The sequence below is a fragment of the Tinamus guttatus genome, unplaced genomic scaffold (assembly GCF_059628265.1).
Source record: "Tinamus guttatus ecotype Peru unplaced genomic scaffold, ASM5962826v1 Tinamus_guttatus_pri_ptg000804l, whole genome shotgun sequence".
In the NCBI taxonomy this organism is placed as follows: domain Eukaryota; kingdom Metazoa; phylum Chordata; class Aves; order Tinamiformes; family Tinamidae; genus Tinamus; species Tinamus guttatus.
In genome coordinates, this window is record NW_028289338.1 from 1 (window position 1) to 22,206 (window position 22,206).

General features: G+C 60.1%; 1 protein-coding gene and 1 pseudogene across 1 annotated transcript; both read left to right on the forward strand.

Moving 5' to 3' along the window:
* Positions 1-4,145: 4,145 nt before the first annotated feature.
* LOC148591459 (maestro heat-like repeat-containing protein family member 2B) lies at positions 4,146-16,631 on the forward strand (annotated as a pseudogene).
* A 138-nt stretch (positions 16,632-16,769) lies between these two features.
* On the forward strand, positions 16,770-19,919 carry LOC148591460 (protein maestro-like). Its single transcript, XM_088537521.1, has 7 exons — positions 16,770-16,817; positions 17,028-17,210; positions 17,386-17,538; positions 17,731-17,853; positions 18,032-18,134; positions 18,262-18,330; positions 19,834-19,919. The coding sequence occupies exons 1-7, from the start codon at positions 16,770-16,772 to the stop codon at positions 19,917-19,919; spliced, it is 765 nt and encodes a 254-aa protein (XP_088393647.1).
* The last annotated feature ends 2,287 nt before the right edge of the window (positions 19,920-22,206 follow it).

The following is a 22,206-nucleotide window of genomic DNA, read 5'->3' on the forward strand; positions in this document are numbered from 1 at the left end:
TTTCTTCTTTCTTTCTTTCTTTCTTTCTTTCTTTCTTTCTTTCTTTCTTTCTTTCTTTCTTTCTTTCTTTCTTTCTTTCTTTCTTTCTTTCTTTCTTTCCTTCCTCCCTCCCTCCCCCCTTCCTTCCTTCCTTCCTTCCTTCCTTCCTTCCTTCCTTCCTTCCTTCCTTCCTTCCTTCCTTCCTTCCTTCCTTCCTTCCTTCCTTCCTTCCTTCCTTCCTTCCTTCCTCCCTCCCTCCCTTCCTTCCTTCCTTCCTTCCTCCCTTCCTCCCTTCCTCCCTCCCACAGTCTCCGCCCCTTCCCCCCTCCCCCAATTATAGACCCTCCTCCCCCTCCGCCTCCTCCTCCCCCTCCGCAGAGGGGCCCTGGCGTCCGGGGATCCCTCTCCCCACTATTTTATTATTAATATAAATTAATATGTCATTAATATAAATTAATGTCATATATATTAATATAAATTAATATGTCATGTCATATGTTTTATGATATATATAAAGTCAATACAAATTATTATGATGTATTAATTAAATGAATTAATATTCAATTAGTTAATTAAGGGTTTAATTAGAGGTCCAATGGTGGGAGGTGGGGGGGGGCAGCCGATGGGGACATCGTTAATTTGGGGGGGGGTTAATTAGCTCGGGGTGTTAATGAGAGGATAATGGCAGATAATGAGCGGTTAATTAGGGGTTAATTGGGGAGCCGTTGGGGGGTCTTGGGGGCATCGTTAAGGCAATTAGGGGTTAATTAGGGGTTAATTAGGACAATGGGGCTGCATTGGGGGTTGTTTGGGGTAAATTTGGTGTCAATGGTGTAAAGTAATGAGGGGGAAATAGGGGTTAATTAGAGTTAATTAGGGATCAGGTATGGCCAAAGGGGGGGCATTGGAGGTAAAGGGGGTCAATGAGGGTCCATCAAGGCTTAATTAGGTCAGTGAAGGGCTAATTGGGTTCAACGAAGGGTTAATGAAGGGTCATTCATCGGTAATTAAGGTCAATGAAGGGGTAATTAAGGGGTAGTCGAGGGTAATTAAGGTTAATGAAGGGGCAATTAAGGAAAATTAAGGGGTAGTTGGCCTTAAGGTAGTCGGCCTTGGTGGGGGAGCCGGTGGGGGTATCTATGGGGCCGGGGGGGGATCTATGGGGCCGGGGGGGGGATCTATGGGGCCGGGGGGGTGGATCTATGGGGCTACAGGGGAATCTATGGGGCCAGGGGGCAGATCTATGGGGCCAGGGTTTTCCCTGGGGGTGAGGCCGCCCCCTGTGACCCCCGTGTTGTCCCCCACCCCATAGCTGATGAGCCCCATGGCCCAAGAGGGAGGAGCTACGGCCACCGTGGGGGCTTCATGGTTGGGTGGGGGCAATTGATGGACCTGCTGGGTAGCTATGGGTCTTCATGTCCCTATGGGTCTTCTATGGGTCCCCTATGGGTCTCATGTCACTATGGGTCTTCTTTGGGTCTCCATGTCCCTATGTGTCTCCTATGGGTTCCCTATGGGTCTCCATCTCCCTGTGGGTCCCCTATGGGTCTCCTAGGGGTGTCACAGGTGTCCTGGAGGTCCCTATGGGTCTCCTATGGGGACACCTGCTCCCACTGGGTTCCCGGCGGGTCCCCACGTCCCTATGAGTCCCCCCATCTCTATGGGGTGCCCCAGCCTAAGGCTGCCCCCCTCGAAGCTCTCCGGGTTGACGTCCTCCACCCCGAGATGATCCTGGCCCATCTCTGCAGCCAGATGGGCCGTAGGGGCAACTGGACCAAGAGGGGGTCAATGGGGGCTATTGGGAGGGGGTCAGGCATGTCAATGGGGCCAAGGGGGGCTCAATGGGGCCTACAGGGTCAACTGGGCCAACGGGGGGTCAAGGGGAGCTACTGGGGGGGCTCAATGGGGCCAAGTGGCCCTATAGGGTCAACTGGGCCAAGGGAGGCTCAATGGGGCCAATGGGGGCTCAAGGGGGCCAAGGGGGGTCAATGGAGGAGGGGTTCAGCCAATGGGGAGGCTCCCCAGCAGCACGGGGGGGCCTGGCCACGCCCAGCACCTCCATCCCGCCCCCGCAGCTTCATTGCAGCCAATGGGGGGGAGGTTGGAAAAGGGGGCGTGTCCTTTCTGTGGGCGTGTCCCAGGAGGCGTGTCCCTGCTGGGGAAGGAGGCATTTCCTGCCACAGGCCCCGCCCCCAGTGGCCTCCTCAGGGCTCTGACACCTCCCCCCCCCTCTGAACTGTGCCCCAAAACGGCCCCGTTTTGCCCCAAAACGGCTCCCTCCCCCTGGCCCCAGAACCCGCCTCAGCCCCCGAGACCCCCCAGGACTCCCAATATCCCCCTAAGACCCCCAATATCCCCCCATTTCACCCCAAACCCCCCCAAAACCCTCCCAAGACCCCCAATATCCCCTCTATCTGCCCCCAAACCTCCCATATGTCCCAAGACCCCCCAATATCCCCCCAAACCTGCCCCAAGACCCCCAATATCCACCCAATTTGCCCCCAAATCCCCCCAATTTGCCCCAGGACCCCCATGTCCCCCCATCTGCCCCAGGATCCCCCCAAGTCCCCCAGCCCCTCCCGAGACCCCCAAAACCCCCAAGACTCCATTTCCCCCCTAGATTGCTCAGCCCTCCCCAAATCCCTGAGTTTTCCCCCAAACACCCCTTCCAGGCCCCTCCTGCCTCCCCAAAATCCCGATTTTTCAGCCCAAAATCCTCCCCATCCCCTCCCGCGGGAGTCGCGCGCCCCCACCCGAACGGAGAACAGCGCATGCGCAGTGCGCAGGAGCCGCGCGCCCCCTCCCGCACGGACAACAGCGCATGCGCGGTGCGCAGGAGACGCGCGCGCCCCCCCTCCCCGCGCACGCGCAGTGCCGCCATTTCGCCATGAGGCGGCGCCTGCACAGCCACGAGCTGAGAACCGGCCTCTAAAAACCGCCGAAAAACGGCCCCTAAAATGGCTGAAACAGCCCCAAAACTGCCCGAGGAGGCGGCCAATGATGATCCCCTCTTCTGCCTGTTATTTTTTCTCTGTTTTGTTTTTTTTTGCTTCTTCCAAGAGAGAATTTTTTTGGGGAAAATCGCTGGAGAAAGGAAGCTTGGAAAGCTCAGGAAAGGCAGCTGCTGATTAAGCATCCGTTGAGCAGCGGAATGCTCCATACAAAGGGTGCATTAAGAAGAGCGTCTCCAGCAGGTCAAGGGAGGTGATCCTGCCCCTCTGCTCAGCCCTGGTGAGGCCGCATCTGGAGTATTGTGTCCACATCTGCAGTATTGTGTCCAGTTCTGGGCTCCACAGTACAAGAGGGATGTGGAGCTGCTGGAGAGAGTCCAGCGCAGGGCTACAAGGATGATCAGGGGCCTGGAACATCTGCCCTACGAGGAGAGGCTGAGGGAGCTGGGCCTGTTCAGCCTGGAGAAGAGAAGGCTGAGAGGGGATCTAATCAGTGTATATAAATACCTCAAGGGAGGGAGTGCAGAGGACGGGGATGGTCTCTTTTCAGTGGTGGCCACTGATAGGACTAGAGGAAATGGCCGGAAACTGAAGCACCAAAAATTCCATAGAAACTTAAGGGAAAATTTCTTGACAGTGAGGGTGACAGAGCACTGGAACAGGCTGCCCAGAGAGGTTGTGGAGTCTCCTTCTCTGGAGATCTTCAAAACCCGCTTGGACGCAGCCCTGTGCCACGTGCTCTAGGTGTCCCTGCGTATGCAGGGGGGTTGGACTAGACGATCTCTAGAGGTCCCTTCCAACCCTAAGCATTCTATGATTCTATGATTCTATGATTCTATTGCTTCTGTCCTTTGGATAATCTTGTGAAGATGAGGTTGTTTGGCAGCAGCTTCAGTGACACTGCTTGAAACTCCTAAATCGGAGCAGAAAGGTGGTAACCTTGCCTTCCACCTGTAGCAGCCTTTATTCCACATCCTCGTAATGAATTAACACTGCACAGGCACGGGCCGTGCGTCTGCAGAGAGAGTCACCACGCAGGATGTCTGGAGGACATCTGAGGCCCTCATGTGTCACAGTGGCCCTCGTGGCGGGTCACAGTGGTCCCCGTGGGCCCATCACCCTCCCAGGGCTGGCGCTGGCCCAGTGGCTCGTGACTCCTGTGAGAGGAAGTGCTTGCTGATGGAGCAGCGCGTCCGCGGAAGGAGTATTGCCACGATGGGGGTGCTGCGAGCGCTCCGAGGTGAGGGCCAGCACCGCGCTTGGCACCCCGCGTCCTCCGTGGGCGTGAGGGGCCCTGCTGGTGCCGGCGTTCCCAGCTTGGAGAGCGAGGCCCCTGTCCCCAGGCCTCCCTGGCCTCTCCTGGCACCCTGAGCTCTGGCTGGGGACACCAGTGCCCTGATACCGGGCCCGTCCCTGCAGCTGCTGGCGTGATGCAACCCTCCACTTTTCCTTCCAGGGTTCTTCACTCGTGTAGGTCCCCGGTCCGGACCTGTGCGCGAGGAAGATGGCGGCAGCGTGGCTGGGTCTGTCCCTGTGGTCATCGCTACCTTTGCCGCCATGGTTATCTCTCTACTGGACCGTCTGCAAGACGCCACGGTGAGTTGGGGCTGTCCCATGAGGCTGGAGGGCTCCCCACAGCACCCTGCTGCCCTGATGCCATGGGTGGTCCTCCCTCCATGGCACCTCTGTCCCCTGCCTCACTGCAAACACCGATCCTGCCATGGTGTTGGGCATTCGCTTCCACATACCCTTCTTTCCTGCGGGAGGTGACGGTGGTGCCGGAGTTGGGGCTTGGGTTGTGGTCAGGAAATCCCAGCGCAGGATTCCCAGCCGCTCCTAACGGCTGTGCTGAGAGGTGCCGCCAGCTTGAGCACGGCCTCAGCATCCCGGAGCTGCTGAGGGCTGCAGGTCCCACCACACGGTGTGTGATGTGTCCCCAGGGCGGTCGAGAGGAGACCTACCGCCAGCTGGAGAGCGTCTTGTGTGGTTCTCAGAGCTGTCTGCAGAGCTCTGTCGTAGACAGGCTCATAGCAGCAGTGTCTGCAGACCTGCGAGCGGTCCAGGTGAGCTTGTTCTCTCTTAGTGAGACTCCGCATGCAGGTGCCCAGCTGTCCTACGGACAGTCTTTGGGACGTGTCCTTGCTTGTGGGGCTTGGGGAGGTACCCGGAGCTGTGCAGAGAGGCGGTCGTGGGCTGTTTGGGAGCGAGGGGCAGTGGGAATCGTGTCACGGGATCTATGTGGTGCCTGGAGACTGAGCGCCGGGCACAGCTGGTCGTGCTCGCGCCGTGCAGGAACTGTTGTGTTCCAGGGCGTGACAGCCGCTGTGAGGACGGCGGCGAGTGACGTCCTGGTGGCCCTGGCCCGCTCCCACCTGCGCGAGGTGGTGTCCACGCTGCAGGGCCACCTGAGGAGCCTGCAGGAGGTGTCGGCGGAGGTGGTGCTCGTCACCCTGCGGAATGTGGCTGCCCGCTACGGTAGAGTTCCCAGCCTGATGCTCTGCGTTTCTGTGGGTGCCCAGCGGGAGACACAACTCCTGTAGCTGCCCAAAATGTCTGGGCTGGGCTGGAGGGAACCTGCTGGAGACCAAATGTGCCAGGCTTTGCCCCGTGTCATGCCCAGGGCTTCCCTGCACCCCTTGGGGAAGGTGCCCACATGCGGGTGCCCTGGCAGGAATCTCCTCATGCCATAGGCTCCCCCAGCGCAGCGCCAGTTCTCCCATCCCCTGCCAGCATGGCCCCGTGGCCTCAGGGCCCTACAGCCCTGGTCCTGGCACACAAAACTACCAGGGCACAGAGCCCACGGGCTGTGGCAGCTCTGCCTGATCGGGACTGCCCCCTCCGCAGCGCTGCATTGCGTGCCCTTCGCGGCAGCGACGCTGGCGACCCTGCACAGGGCGCTGAGCGAGGCGCGGAGCGGCCGGGTGCTGCGCGCCGTCTGCGGTGGTGAGTGTCGGCATCACGGCAGGGACCACAGAGACGGGAAGGGACCAGGGTGGCCCTGGGCGCCTTGCTGGGCTCTTGGGGTGGGCACGGCTGGGAGTGGGAAGCGCCGTGAGAGGGACCGTTTGGGAAGAAAGCAAGGAGCAAGGCTGTGCAGAGGAGATGGTACTGGGGTGGGAGAGGGGAGAAACAATCCAGCATTTCAATCCGGGTGTCTCAGAACATGGCTCATGATGCCCCTGAAACCCAATCTCCTGCACTGAGCCCTGGCATCCCTGGCCTGGGCGCGAAGCAGGCTTGGGGACCGCTGCAAGGTCTCCTGCCGGCCAGAGACTGTGACACGATGCTGTTTCCTTTCCCATGCTGCAGTCCTGGAGCAGTGGTGCAGCAGCATAAATATGTACTTCCGCGAGTGGGAGAAATGCGCCTTCCCTCGCGTGGGAGGTGCCCAGCTCTGCGCCCCCGTCCGCCTGCTCTTCTGCTACGTGGGCGAGAACTGGCAGGGCTGCAAAGAGGAAGAGGTGAGCGCTGCTGCCCCAGCAGCCACGGGCCGCAGCAGCGAGGGCGCCCGTGGGGGCTGGAGGGGCTGTGCGAGCAGCCAAAGGGAGCAGGCTGGCCACAGAAGTGCCCGAGAGGGGAGTCTGCAGGCCATGCAGTGGGGCAAGCGGTGCCAGGCAGTGGGCAGGAGCGCAGGTGCCCGTGGTGGCCCTGAGGCGTCAGCATGGAGGCTGGGGCTGCCTGCTGGGAAGAGCCCAAATCCTGGGAGCGTTTGGCAGGGTGGGCTAGGGGTGCAGGAGGAAACGCTCCCTGTGCTGGTGAGCGAGCCCTTGTAGCAGGGGTGAAGGGGAAGGGGAGGACTCCACATGGGAAGGGTAGGATGGTGTGTGAGAGAGGCAAGTGCTGGAGAGACGCTGAGCCCTCGACGTGGCGTGTCCCTGTTCCTCATCAGGGCAAGCAGGCTGTGCTCCGGGCCATGGGGGCCATGATGGGTGTCCTCGTGCGCCTGGAGGAGCACCGCGAGCGCGCATGGCAGAGGCTTCCCTGGCTGCTGCATCAGTACCGGGAAGTGCGGGACCCCGCTGGGGTGACCAGGGTGAGGCACTGCGAGGGGCACAGCACTGCTGGGGCCGTGGGGATGGTGCAAGGTGTTGGAGAGCTGCAGGGTGCTGGAAGGAACAGGAGCTCTGTATGTTTTAATACCTTTGAGCAGGCAGAGGGATCTGGGGCTTTGCAGGGGCTTGTTAGAAGAAATGGCACGGCAGGAGGCCAGGATGGAGAGGATGGATCCTGGGACAGGTGGCTCCGGAGGGGAGGCTGTGCCACCTCTGTGTCGGGGGGCATAGGGAGCTCTGTCCTCACAGGCAGGGCCGTGTCCAGCCCCTGTGATGGGAGAGGTGTGAGGGGGACGGTGTGCCAGGAAAGGCCATCCCAGCAGGGCTGCAGGGGGGAGAGAGACCTCGTGGTTGAGCCAGCAGCCCCGTGCAGGCTGGGGTCTCCCTGGGAGTGGGTTCAGGCCGAGGCAGCTCCCAGCGGGGCCAATTTCCTTTCCCCGTGGCTCATGGTGACAGCTGCCCTCTCCCTCCCGTGCTCCCTTGCAGAGTCTGCGCTATTTCCTGGGGGCTGTGGCAGACGTTCAGAGCCACGTGCCTCGCACCAGGCTTCTGGCCATCAACGCTGCTGTGCACGAGCAGGTAAGGCCCGATGCTGCGTCGCTGGCCTGCACGTGCTGGGGGCTCTGGGCTTTTGGTTGTGGGTCTGTGGCCAGAGCTGCTCGTGAGAGGATCACTGGGAGCACAACTTGTTTCTGTCCCCCTCCACGCTGCTCTGGCTTTCCCTAAAACACACCTTGTCCCCACAGCTCTGTGATGAGGTGGAGCCGCCCAGCCCAGAGCACCGAGCAGAGCTGTGCCGCTGCGTCGTGCTGCAGGGTAGGGAAGGAGAGCCGGCCCCGCGCCGCCGTGTCCCGGCTGCTGTCCTGCCAACGGGCAGGTGTGGGATGCTGGCCGCTAACGCCAAGCATGATGTCTTCCCCGCAGCCCAAATCTGCCCAGCGGAGGTGATTGTGTTCCTCTACTACAAGCTGAGGAACGGGAGCAGGGCTGATCGCACGGCCGCCGTGCAAATGCTGCAAGCTCTGGTCTGTTCTAACAGTAAGTAACACGTGCTGGAGAAAGGGAGTGCCCCTGGGATGCTGCTGCTTCCTCTGAATTGGCAATGTGGCCCCACTTTTCTGCCCCATTTGCGCACAAAAAGCCAGGGAGCTGTGACAAATCCCTCCAAAAATGGGGGCTCATCCTCAGCACCCGCCTCCCCTTGTGTCTTGCAGTCCCCAATGCGAGGGAGAACGTGCCGGTGCTGGTGAAGCTGGCACAGTCCGTGTGCCATGACCCCACAGCGCAGGTGAGCTGGTTTGGACAGGGACGGTACCGCTGCAGCGGCCGAGCAGCCCTTTCCCCAGGGCAGAAGCTGGCGAGGCCAAAGCAGCAGCCAAAGGCAGGGCCTGGGGCTGGAGCCCAGTGGCGGCTCTGGAGCAAGGGCTGCTGCTGCTCCCTCATTGTCTCGACCTGGCCAGAGGGGCTGCAGCGCCGGGAAGGCCGTCAAACCCGTGCATTTGGTGCGGGTTGTGACTGCTGCCCCTGCCACAGGTGAGAACAGCCGTCCTGCGTTTCGTCGGGGAACTGCTGCACTCCAGCGCCCCGGGCTGCTCGGCATGGGACGTGGTGGGGCACATCTTCCTTGAGTTCAGCCGCTCCTCAGACAAACTGGTAAGGGCAGAGGGTGGCACTGGTCTATGTCCCATGCCGCAGTGGTGCCATGGGCATCCCTAGCATTGGGTGTTCTGCCTGGTGAGCAGGAGCAATGACGCTGGTGCCGCAGTGGGAGCAGCCTCCCCTCGCCGTGCACCCAGAGGGCTGGGAATGGGCATCCACGGGTGTTTCCCACTTCTGTCCTGCAGACATCAGGAAACCTTTCTGAGCTGGAGGCCCAGGAAGAAAAGGCCATTCGGCGTCTGTGCATGCACATCCTGGGCACACTGGATGTCTCCACCGGAGCAGTAGCCAAAGTGAGTTGTCTGCTGCTGGACGCTGCTGCTTCTTCTCTTTCCCCTGTGTTTTTACACCGCCCATCCTAGCCCCTAACGCAGCCAAGAAGAGCTAGGGCTGCCCTTGCTTGTTCAGCGCACGCTGTGGCTGAAAGGAGCATGGCTGGGCACGTCTTGGCTGCCTTCTGTAAATGAGACATAGGGACTGGTGGGGCCACAGGGCACCCCATTGCAGCAGGGAGGTGAGCTGTCCCCAGGGTGAGTTGTGGTGGCCGCTCTCAGCAAGCAGGCAGCCAAAGCGAGGGGAAAGGGGAACAAAGCTGGGTGGGTGATAGGGAGAGAAGGTGGAGGAGGCAGCCGGGGTGAGACTGAGGGGCTGGACTGGTGCCACAGAAGCGTCAATAACAGGCAGACTGGGAGGGAGAGGTGGAAATAGCGGCGTGCTCAGTGGCCCAGTTCTTGCCTGCAGCTCCTGTGGCCCAAACTGCTGCGGTATGTGGTGCCGGCCCAGTACATGGGCATGCTGGTCCCGCTCTGCCGCTGCCTGTGTGCACTGGCCAAGAGGCGGGAGAGAGCAGAGTGCCATGAAGAGGAGGCAGCACACGAGCTCCTGGAGTCTGAGGAGCAAGGTGGGCAGCAAAGGCGCAGGCGGCGCAGCTGGGGTCCCCTTCAGCTGTGCGTGGGGCTGCGGGACATGGTGCGGGCAGGGCCTGCTGGGACTGGGCATCTCACGTGGCTTTTCTTTGTGCCCACAGCTGCTCTGCCAGCGCCTCAGGCCCTCCTAGTTCGCCTGTTGGTGAGTAACAGGGCCCCAGGAAAGCGCTTTTGTGGCTGCAGAGAGGGGAGAGGCAGGAGAGATGATGCTGCGGCCAGTGCAGGGCACCCTGGGGGGAGGCTGGAGGATGTCAGAGGGTGCCTGGGCAGCCCCTGCCCGTCGGGGGCTCTTGCTCCTCCCGGGGATGGCAGCGCTCAGGCGAGGCTGTCGGCTGCCTCCTGGCATCCAGGGCAATGCCAGCCTCCCTGCCCGCCTGCCTGCGGGGTGGCCACGGCTCCTGTGGCTTGCACAAGCCCGTCTCTCCTCTGCCCTAGGTGGTGGCAGCGGTGACTCCCCACGCAGGCGGTGGCCGTGGCGCTGCGGCCCTGCAGCTGCTGCAGGCGCTTCCCAGCAGGATCCACGGGCGCGTGGGGGCGAGCTGGGCTGCAGAGATCCCCCTGCTGCTGCAGCACCTGGCAGGTAAAGTGCCCGCGGGAGGGAGAGGCTGCGCACGGAGAGGGCAGCGCCGAGTCTGGAGGAGGGGATGAAGTTGTATTTGCCAGCACTTACCAGCCCGATGGCCTGAGGCTGTGGGACATGAGACACGGTGCTGGAATAGCAGCAAGGGCTTCTGATTTCTTGGCTTTGCAGGAACAACTGCGAGAAACCTCAACATGGCAGAATGGGAGAGCCTTCTGCTGAAGGTACAGTATCCCTGTGGGGATACACGTGAATGGGGCAAGCAAGGCCAGGAAAAGTGCTGGGAGGAACCTCAGAGCTCCCTGTTGAGGCACTGAGTGGCACAAGCAGGTCCCGAGGCCCCAGTGCCTGCCCTGGCCATGGGTGCTACTGGCTGGGAAGAGCTGCTCTTGGCATGTGCAGAACGGCTGGCCATAAAGGCAGCTGGAGACAGGGGCAGAAGCCTCCTACACAGCGCCCTGTGCCGTGGCACTGCCTGCTCCTGGCATGTGCAGTGCCCACGGGGCTGGAGTGGCTCCTGAGGGGAAGAGCGAGGGGCAGTTACAGGAGGGGCCGGTGGGCAGAGGGGCAGTTGCGAGGGGGTGCTCTGCCCCGGCCCTCTCCAGGGTCACTGCGGTGTGCAAAAGGTCCTGGCCAGGAACGGGGGGCATTTGCTTCATCTCCCACTTCACCCTAGTTCCTGCGAGTGTCACTGGACCTCGTTGCGAGCGACGTCTGGATTATTGACCTTAGCCGGGAAATAAGCCGTCAGCTGGGCTGCTCTCCGCGCCTGTCCTGGGAAAAGGTTTGTTCCCTGTGCAGTGTTGCTGCTGTTCACGTACCCCGAGGGCTGCGGTGACAAAACCCTGGGGGATGCCGGACAGGACTCGGGTCAGCGATGCTGCTCTGCTCTGTGCCTGGTTTTGCCCCTGCCCTCTCTCTTTGCTCAGGAAGGCGCTTGTGCCCCCTCCACATGCTAAGCTGGTCCTGGGGCCAGACTGGCCAGAGGCTGCTGTTGGTGCTGCAGGTGCCTCGGCGGTCCTGGCACCATGGGGCTGCCATGGGCTGGCCCTGTCCCGCCAGGCCAGGCTGTCACTGCAGTTCTGGCCTCTTCTCCTGCAGCGGTTCCTGTACAAGGCGCTCGGCACAGCCCTCGCAGCTTGCAGGAGTCCTGGCTTCGTACAAGAGCAGACCCTGGGACACCTGCAAACTGCAAACTTCCTGGAGCTGTGGGAGGCACAGGTGAGGGTTCCTCATGTTGTGCTGCATGCCCTGGGGTTCAGGGGCTCTGTGTCCTGCTCTGGCCCTGCTGCATTTCTGTTCACTGCCATTACATCAGGAAAGGTCCTACCTGGCTGGTGGAGCTGGCCAGGGCTGGGCACTGTGGAGAGAGTGACTCCCCACTTTTGCTGCGTTGTAGGGAATAGTTTCAGTTGTGTCCCGCTGTGCTGAGGGGCACTTTCAGCTGGCTTTGTCATCTGTGGAGCAGTTCCTGGGAACTCTGCAACCCCAGAAGGTAAAGGGCCCTGGGAGTTGCTGTGGGTAGTTGCCAGAAAGTGTGTGGGGAGCTGCATGGCTGATTGGGCTCGGGTAGCTCCCCTCTTGGGAGCACGGAGGGTCCTGGGCAGAGCGGGGCTGCGGGCCGACGTCTCGGTGCTTCACCGGGCTTCTCCGGCGAACCCCTGGCAGAGCGACACGGTGACGACCCGGGCTACCCACGCGGCGCTCATGGTGGTTTATGGTCGGATGGCGCTGCGAGCTCCCAAGGAGCAGCTGCTGGCCCACGTGGGGACAGACATCGTGGGCAACGTCCTGTGGCTCTATCAGGAGGGCGGCCAGGTGAGGGCTTGGGGCGCGTGGCAGAGCCAGGGCGCTGCCATCAGCTCCAGCCTCTCCTTGTGCTTCCCGTGTGCCCCTCTCCTGCCGCAGCGGTGCCAGTGCTGCCCGCCCTGCTCCCCTGGGCCGGGGTCCATGGGGTCTTCCCGGGAGACAGCCAAGGCAGCTGCTTCCTTCCCCTTGGGAGGCTTCTTGTTGGGAGGGAAGAGGAGGTTTCCTGGTGGAGCGCAGGTGTCACGCCAGGCTCCGCAGGGCTCCCAGAGGGTGCAGTGTCCTCCACGCACTGTGCTTGGAGACAGATTGCCTCCGTCTCCCTTGTTCTTTCTGCCCTGGGCCCTTTGAGGAGCTCAAAGTGGATTTTTCTTCCCTGGCATCAGGACACGCAGCTGAAGCTCTCCCTGGTGCAGAGCATCACTGAAATCAGTACAGCCATCCGGGCTGCAGGGGCCAGCCCCAAGTTTGAGCTCTGCCGCAAGCGGGAGCTGCTGCAGACCCTGGTGGTGAGTGCCCAGAGCCGGGGCCGCGGTGCTGTAGAGCCTTTGTGGGAGTTGTGAGGGGGCGGCAGGGCTGGTGTCTGTGGTCTCGGCCAGCTCAGCCCATGGCTCGGCCTGGCAGGAGTTCCCCCGCTCTCCTGCCCACTGCCCACCTTGTGCCTGTCTGTGCCCTGCAGGAGGTGATCCAGGAGGAGCCGCAGGAGTCCCCGGTGCAGCCCCGGGCCCTTGTGGCCATGGAGCATTTGAGGTAGGGTCTGTTCCTGGCACTGCAGGTGCCAGTGTGTGTCCCAGCACAGCTGGCTGCTCCGGCTGGGGCTGCGGGATTGGGGTTGTGGATTGGGCCAAAGGCAGCTGTCCTCTGCCTCACTCTGGGGAGGGCTAGTAAGCCCCTCTCTGTGTTCTCTGCCCTTTTCTCCTGGCAGCAAGTTGAAACCCTGTCTGAGCAGGAGGGAAAAGTGCAGCCTCCTGGCTCAGTGCTGCCAGGCCGTCCTGTGCCTTCGTTGCCCCGACCAGATGCACGTGAGAGCGAAGACGGTGGCAGCTGCTTCACGCACAGTGGTAGGTGCTGGCCTTCTGGGTCACCCCTGAGAGGGGAACCAGCACCAGGCACCCCACACTGGGAATGGGAATCAGCACTGGCTGCTGTGGCATCTTTGTGGGGTACATGGCCTCTCCTCTGCTTTCTGGTGACAGGTGCCATCCCTGCAAGCCCTGGGACAGCTCACAGCAGCCCTCCTGCAGGCAGAGCCGGTCCCCATCTGCCTGGGGGACATGGTGCAGGTGAGTGCCCTGGGGCAGCGCGGAAGGCGTTGCTGTTGCCAGAACACGGCAGAGCCAGGGGAATGACGCCTGTGGGCCTGGTCCATGGAGGGGAGCTCTTCTCTAACTCCGTGCCATCCATGCACATCAGTCGGAAGTGAAATGGTCCTAGTTTCAGGCGCCCTCGCCCTAGGTTTGCATCCACGCTTTTCCCGTCTGCAGCAATGTTCTTGCAGGCAGCTTGCAGTGTCCTGCAGCCCCCTAGATGAGCAGAGCTTCTCCCACTTGTGCAGCTGTGAGCAAGGGCTGATGCACAAATGAAGGCTGCCCGTGGTGAGAGCCTGGAGTGGGGAGGTGGCCACGGCAAGGGCTCCTCATGCGGGGCTGCGGTGCCCAGGGAAAGCAGGGCCACAAAAGCAGCAGGGCCCCTGGGGAGTGGTGCAGGGCAAAATTCAGGCTGTGGTGAAGCAGATGCTGTTGTGGCAGGTCCTGCGGCGCTGGCTCGCCTCGGCCCACCTGTGTGAGCGGGAGGGAGCACTGCAAGTGTGTGTGCAGGTGCTGGGCACCTGCGAAGAGAGGCGCGAGCAGAGGGTGAGCGGGGACCCTGTGCCGGGAGCTCTGCATGGGCGGGCGGTGGGTTCTGGGTGTCCCAGGGCTGCAGGGTGGCCCCTTGTTCCCGCCCGGCTCCGCCAGTGCTCGGGGCGCTGCAGTCGGGAGAGGGCCAGCGGCCGTGGCGATGTCGGTGACCTTGTGCCTGTGTCTTGCTCCCGCAGCGAGGCGGCACCTGCCAAGAGTTTGGCTCCTTGGTGGGGCTGCTGGGGCCTCTGACATGCGAGGAATCGGCCGCATCCCGTCGGCGGGCAGCGACCTGCCTCTGCTTCCTTCTCCAGAGAGTTGGTGAGAGGAATAGGCAGGGCTGCCCCTGCTGCTCCCTGCGGGAAGGAGCCCAGCACCAGGCCCTGTCCCCCTGCGCTGTAGCACCTTGTCCAGCTTGCAAAGCCACTGTGTTGACTCGGGGGACCCTGGCTTTGCGTGGCCTTTGCTGGCCTCCCTCATGTCCTCACTCAGTGCCCAGGGATCCGGAGGTTGGCTCCCCATGAACGTCACTGCCCTTTCTGATAGCTCCCCATCAACGTCACACCCCTTTCTTATAGTTCCAGCCGAAAACATGGTAGAGATGCCGTGGACCCAGGTTGCATCTCTGTCCGCGAGACTCAGCGCCGTCACCTCTGGGTCTCTCTTGGCAACCTCCACCAACATTGCCAAGGTACCTGGCCCTCGAAAAGCAGGACGGGGACCATGATATGTTGGTGTGCACGTGTGTGTGGGAGTGCTGCTCTCAGGACACGTGTTTTGCATCTGAGCAACTCTTGTGACATGCTTACTTGTGTTTCTGATTTCTCCCCAGCTTGTCTGCAAACATTTCCCCCGAGGCCAGGCCACAGGCTTCATGAACAGCATCGTGGAGAGCCTGCTGTGCGCCAGGCCCATGTGCATGTGGGCTGCGGGTCGGTGGACACTGACCTTCCTGGGGGATTGTGTCGACAAGATATTCCAGGAGGAGGTGAGAGAGACATTTTTTAGGTTTGCCTTTGGCTGTTCTCTGAGGTAGCGTGTTGGCCCTAAGGCACAACGGGGAAAGGACGCACCGAGCCTTTCTCTCTCGCCAACCTCCTTTCAGGTGCCTGAGATCATGTCTACCCTGTGCACGTGCCTGCGGAGCACCCAGCAGAGCACTCCCCGGCGCGTGGTGCTGCGGGCCATGGTCCTGCTGTGCCGCTCTCACCAAGAGCCGGTGCTGGGCAGCCTCCTGCAGACACCACTGCCCATGGACAGGTCTGTGCAGCCGCCCTTCCTGCTGCCGTCAGAGCCAGCCGCGGGGCTCGTCTGCGTGGGCGGCCCTCTCGGCAGCCAGTGCTTTTGCCCCGCGCAAGGCTGAGTGCTGCAGCTCGTGTCCCTGTCGGGACCTGGGCACCGGCAGTCCCGTGGGCACAAGGAGGGTGTATGGCTTCTCCAGAGGTACCTTGGGTAGCCAGGGATGCCGGCTCACGTGCTGGCGTGTGTTCCTTTGCAGCAACACAGCAGAGGTGTGGAGGAGCCTGGCGAGAAGCGCCGTGGGCTGCCCAATCCTCGTCCATTTAACGCAGAAGTTGGGGGCAGCCGGGAAGAGCAACGGGACCGACTGCTGCGCTGGGGAGCTGGGCAGCAGCCGGGCTGCCCTGGAGCCTCACATGGTATGGCCAGCAGCCCCGGCGGCCGTGCCGCTTTGCACGTGCTTTCCAAGCGGTGCTTGAGTGCGAGCGGGATTCCTGCCCTTTGTGAGGGCCCGTGGAGCCTCGTGGGGTGCTGAGCTGGTGTGGTAGCAGCGTGGGGAGCCGGGACAGCTTGTGGCTGCCAGGCTGAAAGGCTCTCCCTGCAGTGAGAACTAGAGAGAGTAAAAGCCCCCAGGCTGTCACGGGGACGTGGTCCGTGGGCAATGGCCTTGTTTTACCAGGCGGTTCTTGGTTGAATTTCTCTGTAGATCACTCGCGCCCTCTGTGAGGTGGTGTCAGCACTGAGGTGTGACACCCTGGTTCGGCGCCTGCTTCCCTGGCTGCTTCCAAGCCTCCTGGAGCAGCTCAGTGAAACGCTCAGCGAGGAAATGGACCTGCCCCTTGGAGAACTGAGGAGGAGTGACCCACCGGGCAGGTGAGGAGCAGCAGGGGCAGAATCTCTGTGTGTGGCCCATGGCCTTGCAGGAGCACCTGCCTATTGCCCTGGTGCTGGGCTGCCTCCGGGGTAGGTGGGACTGGGCTCTGTAGGGCAGTGCGCCGGGCATTGGGCTGTTTCTGCACCTCAGCTGAGTGTTGCAGCTGGAGTCCATCGTGGCGCTGTGCTAAAGAGCAGCTTCCCACAAAGTGCTGCCCCTGGAGCTTTCCTTGGCTTCTCCCTGCAGCCTGTTTGTGGAGGCGTTGGAGCTGGTGCTGGCCAAGAGCCTGGAGCACCGGTGGCTGCGGCTGCTGCGGGAGCAGGGAGCGTGGGCGTCCTTGGCAGCGCCTCAGGCTCACACAACTGGCGTGTGTCTGCTGGCGAGGTGAGAGCCCCTGGTGGGACCGTGATGGAGGAAGGGCTGCCGGGAGCTGGGGCCTGCCCCGAGCTCTGCTCCAGTGCGAGCGGCGTCTGCACCGGGGTGGGCGCAGCTGGGAGCGGTGCCGCGGGGCTGTGCTGTGTGAGCACGTGCTACAAGGCTGTTGTGCTCTGTGCGCAGTGTGCTGCTGCGCGCGGAGCAGGTCCCGCAGCGCCTGGTGCAGCGGTTCTTCCGCTGGCCGCGTTCCCGCTCGGCGAACCTGCGGCTTACAGCCACCGCGTTCTGTGCCGAGGTGAGGCAGCCGCGGGGCGAGGGGGCTCGCAGGGCTTCCTGCGTCTCACCCAGGTGAGGGGTGCTCCGTGCCAGCGCTCACGTGTCTCGATTGCAGCTCATGAAGGACCAGCTAGTGAGGGAGAGGAAGATCGTGACGCCCCTCCTAGAGGCGCTGGCAGAGCGATCGCGCGACCCTGTCAGCAGCGTGAGACGAATGGCCGTGAGGGGCCTGGGCAATGTGGCCACAGGAGCACCCACCAAGGTGAGGCAGGCTCTGGTGGGCTTTGAGCGCAAGTCAAGCTGGGGAGGAGTGCGGAGGCACTCGAGGAGCCGAGGCAGTTGCAGGGCTGTGCCGAGGCAATGCCCTGGCATCAGGGCTCTCCCCTGGGCTTGCTCTGGAAAGCGCTGCCGCTGGCACCGCAGCGGGGAGCAGCGCTGAGAGGCAAGAGCTCATGTGCGTGTCGCTCTGAAGCTGCGGAGGCACTGGGCCACGGTGGCGAGAGCGCTGCTCGGGGGCCTGGAGGACGTGGGCAGCCCGGAGGTGGCTACGGAGAGCCTGGTGGCACTGACCAAGGTGCTGGGACAGCTGGAGGCGAGGGCCATGGGCTCTACCTTTGAAGAGGTGGCCAGGAGCTGCCGGGCGCTCTGGGGGGCGGTAAGTGGAGCCGCTGTCTCTCCGTGGGCAGGCGGGAGCCCACGCGGGTTGCCGTCCCCTGCGGGCTGCTGTTGGCAGGGGGCAGCCGTTGCCGGTCACCCACCCTGTGGGCAGCGCCGCGCGGGTGCCAAGCAGTGTGTGCTAGCAGCCTGCCCGACGGTCTTTCTCGTCACAGGAGGAAGAGGAGCTGCGCTGCTCGGCCTTCGGCCTCTATGGCGCCCTGGCCTCCTCTGCATCGGGGAGGAGGTCGTTTTTCAGCAGGGAGGTGGAGGAGGCCTTTCCCAGCCTGGTGCTGCACCTTCGCGACCCGTCCCCGGCTGTGTGCAATGTAAGAGCCCCAGGCACCCCACAGAAAGCCCCGTGGAGCTGGCTGAGCCATGGGGGCACATGCTGCCTTCTGCATGGGGCTGCAGGAGCCTCCACGGGCCCTGGGTGATGCTGCCCTGCTGGCAAGGTTCCTTCCTCAGTGCCCGGGCAGGTGCAGAGCATCCCCATGACAGGGCCTGGGGCTCTTTTGCAGGCCTGCAAAGTGGCCCTGCACCTGTGCGCCCCATTTCTGGGGTCGAAGAGGCTGCGGAGGCGCCTCAACATCAGTGTTGGGCTGAGCGCAGAGGAGACACAGGACGAGGTCTGCAGACACCTGGTGAGTGAGCTGTGCGCTGGGGCTGTGTCCCTGTGCTGGCTGCCCATCCTGTGACTCCCATGTCATGGGGTCGCCTCCGGACTGGCCATGGGTGGGCAGGCGATTGGGCAGAGGGGAGCAAAGGGGGCTCTTGGAGACGGGGATGAGCTCCTGCTGCCTGCACTGTGTGTTGTCGCAGGCCCAAGACTGCCCCGCGCTGTTCGAGCGGCTCCTGAGCACATCTTGGAGCTGCTGCTTGGGAAGCCACCAGGCACCGCAGGCGGCAGCCGTCCACGTCCTGGGTGAGCAGCAGTGGGGGGCTGAGGCGCTGCTCCTGACCGAGGCCCCGGGTTGGGTTCAGGGCCCGTCTCTGGGGCAGGTCGGGGCTGTGGCCATGCCCGTGCCCTGGTGGCCATGTCCCCATGCCAGGCCTGCTCCGGGACACAGCGCCAGCCACGTGGCTACAGCAGTGGGGCCTGTCTAGCGAGGTGCCCAGAGGTTCCGTGGGTGCCAAAAGCCAGGGCGCTTGGGGATGGGGGTTTGTGTGGCCCTGGGTTTGTGTCAGGGAAGACACCCCAGCCGGGCACCGTGGGGCATCAGGGGCCTTGTTCCCACGCTGCTCCCCTCAACGTCGGTGTCTTTGCAGCTCACTGGAGGCCGGAGCGCGTTGAGGAGCCCCGTGCTCGACAGGCAGTAGCTGCAGAGCTCTGCGCCAGGGCAGCCCAGCAGTGCAGAGCAGGAGGCAAATAAAGCCGTGTCCCTGTGAGAGGAGAGTCACTGTCCGTGTGGGGCTGTGTGCGGTGCGGCAACGGCCCTGGGCCTGCCTCCCTGGGGATGTGGGCCCTGCGTGGTGCTGCCTGGGGACAGTGGAGAGCAGAGGCACTGGAGGGAGGGGGTTTGCAGGCACTGAGCTTAGGGGGCCACTGCCAGGTGCCTGGGGACACCAGGGCCACTGGGAGCACTGGGAAGAACCTGGGGGCCCCAGTGAAGGATCCCAAAGCAAAGCCAGCTCCGCTCTCCGTCGGCAGCAGCTCGTGGCAGCGGATGAGCAGATCTGCTGCCCCGCAGCCCTGCTCTGCTGCACTGCTGGCCTGGCACAGCTGCAGGTGCCAGGGAGAACCCCCTGCCGCACGGTTTGTTGGTGCCAGCAGTGCGCGGGCAGAGCTGCGCAGCCCCTCTGCGGCACCAGGAGGTGCTCCAGCACCATCATTGCCAGAAATGGGAACAAACCCACCCAGCCTGCCCCAGCTTCCCCCAAAGCACCCACGAAGGACATTCTCTGCCAACACTTCCCTCCAGCCCCTTTCCCTCTCAGCACCCACAAGTTCCCACAACCCACAGTGGGGCAGGAAGGCCCCGCAGCAATCGGCTGTTGTCACTCATGTGCCATTACACAGCAGTCAGAGGTGGCCCCTCCACTGGCAGGCCCATCACTGCAGAGCACAGGGTGAAATAAAGCCCCCAGCCCACCAGCAGGCACTTCCAAACACTGCTTTCAAACCTGCATCAACAAGTCCCCTGCTTGGGAACAGGAGGCTGCCACAGAAGCACTTCCAGAAGGAAACTGCCCAGCCGTTCCCTCTTTCTCGTTTGTGTTTTGGAGAAACAGGCATTGCCACAGCAATCCTGTCTCAAAGTAGCTTTTCGCACAAGCAAGTCAAGCTCAAAAGTAAGCAAGCCAAAAGAGGAAAAGAGAAACTTTATTTTCAGGTACGAGTTAGCTTAGTAGGATGATGGAGATCCTGGCTTCTTTAAGGCAAGCCGGCAAGTGGAAGAACTTACATTCTAGGGGTTATGCAGTTTATGTCTGGTGGTAGATTTTCCAGTGTTGAGTAGAAAGAGCTGACTGGCTGGAGGTTTGCCCTGCAGCTGGAGTATTTAGCATTGCTCTCTGAAAGAGAGATTTTTTATTATTATTATTTTTTTTTTTGCTCTCTACTCATGGCTGGCATTAGTAGCCATGTGGCAGATGGCTTCTGAGGTTTCCCCTTCTCTTCTCAGACAGCCACTTTAATTCACAAGCCTTGCATGAAGGTCGCATCTGGGAGTCCACAAGCTTCTGGTTACATCTGGATGAAATTGCTTGAAAGACTCCCATATTGCTGGGAAGACAAAGGGACACTTGTGCACACATGCATGCACAGGCCTTGCTGAAGCCTTCTTACCTGAAGATTCTCATGTAAAAATAGCTTGTTTCTAATCTTTTGGTTGATAAGAAATTTAAAGAATGTATGGAGCTGTTCATACACAAGGCCCTTCATTTCACGAGCTGTCACTTTTTTCTCATTTTTTACCTTTAGGTGTGCTTCCACCATGGTTAAAAAAAGGAGCAAGAAAAAGCTGGGAGGAAAATGTGAAGAGCCATCTAAAACCCTTACGGAGTAACAATCATGCAGGAGAATCAATTAAATAGAGTTAGCAGTGCTGGAAGAGCAGACACACTTTAGAAGGTAGAAGATTTCCCCATGTTATGAACCTTGCAAGCCCAGAACCATCCTGAATGCAATACAATGCCATGTTGGGCTAGTCAACTCTTCGCAAGTAGTGACACAACAAAAGAAAAGCGTGCTTTGCTTCTGATGAAATCAAGACCACAGGTAGCACACAGGCCCCATAATCTGACACATAAATCCACCAAGCGCCTGCATTTAAGACAGCTACTAACCGCCCACCCGACCTCTGCACAGACCTTATGTAAAGGAAGAACATGCACATCCCATCAAGATAAAATGCAGTATAGAATCAGGCCAACGCACCTTCTTAACAGGTTACAAAACACTGATTGAGATGTCACACGCTCTACTGTTCTCAAACTGCTCCAATATTAAAAGCAGACATTTGACCATGTGGGTGCGAGATGGACTCTTCACCCAACACTGCAATTAGCGGTGGCAAAGGAATTCCAGGAAGTCTTTAAGAGTGCTCTCAGCAGTATCTCAGGAAACAGGAAAAATCCAAAGACTCTTCCCTAATGTTTCACTTACTCATAGGACTAACTAGACCTCAAAGCCTTTTCAGCATTAAAAGCCTGCACATTTTCTAACACAGGTGGCAGCACATCCAGAAGGACTCTCCTTTCACAACCTACCTAACTTTTTCTTCAAAAGGACATTCTTTGCCATGAACCCAAATGCACGGCTCAGCAGAATTGACTATTTTTGGATTAAGCTTGCAGCAAACCTCAGAGATGGTCACCTGTGGTTCTCAGTTTTTGCTCACACTGGCACCGGCACTTTCAGCAGGCTCCAAAGATTATCATGCGCTTTGGCCACACTGCTACTGGAGCTGCTTGTCAACTTCATATTCTTCAATGTTGACAAAAGGGAAGAATCCCCAGCACCCACCAGCTTTTGCAGATCAATAACATTAGCAGCTGAAAGGGCTTCCATCACCATTCCTCTACAGATGCTCATAACTGCCTCATTTAAGTATCACCAGGAGGAACCTCTCAAGACACCAGAAGGGGACAACTTTCAGAGGCAGAATACAAAGCACTGGCCCCCTGCTCTTTCGCAAGCCATCGCACTCAGTTTTATGCCGGAGATGTGCCTCCTTCTCCTGGACATTCATTATTGTTGTCATGGGGCTATCATCATTTTTCATTGTCTTCTATGGCCTGTCTTATGGCTATGAGACCTCACGCCAGTGGCTTTTTACATCTGCCGTCACCTTTCTGAAGAATGCCTTACTTTTCCAACCCCTAAAAATCCTGTGTTTCGCAGCCCTCAGTGCAATCCTGCCAAAACATTGCCAAAGCATTGCGTGGCCAACCCAGGAAAATTATTCTGGAATCACACTCGACAAAGCTAAGAAGACTGAAGTTCACATGAGAGAGATGCACTGTAAGCTTGTGAAAATCTTTCCCTTCACTTATATCGCAGACCACCTTTACATCATATGCCAAGAAAAGAAAGATTAGTTCCAGTATCTCAGCTTAGGTTTGAAGTCACTATTGTTGCTTTTTGTTTTTTCAAAGATCACAAGGTTGAAGATGGGAGAAGCTATTCGGAAATTTTACTTATTTCATCCCATCCATTTCAGGCTCAGAGGAGACATCACCAACATTTGGGGCTCACAAACAGAATAATAAATGGGAAAAAATATGGTTTATCTTGTTAGATGAGGGAGGCAGGATATTGTATTTCACACTTATTTTACTCTGTGCTATGTACTTTTCAAATAAATGCTCCTCCATGTTTAACTTCATTAGTCGTTCTTGCCTAAATTGGGTAGTAAGTTTTAAGGACTTCTTAACACTCAGACACTTGCTTTGGACTATGTTCTGCTTTTCTCCTGAATTTTGCTCTTGTATCCACCTCAGTGGTACTTTCCCATCGTGGCAGCTGATACCTCTTTTACATAGACAATGACTAG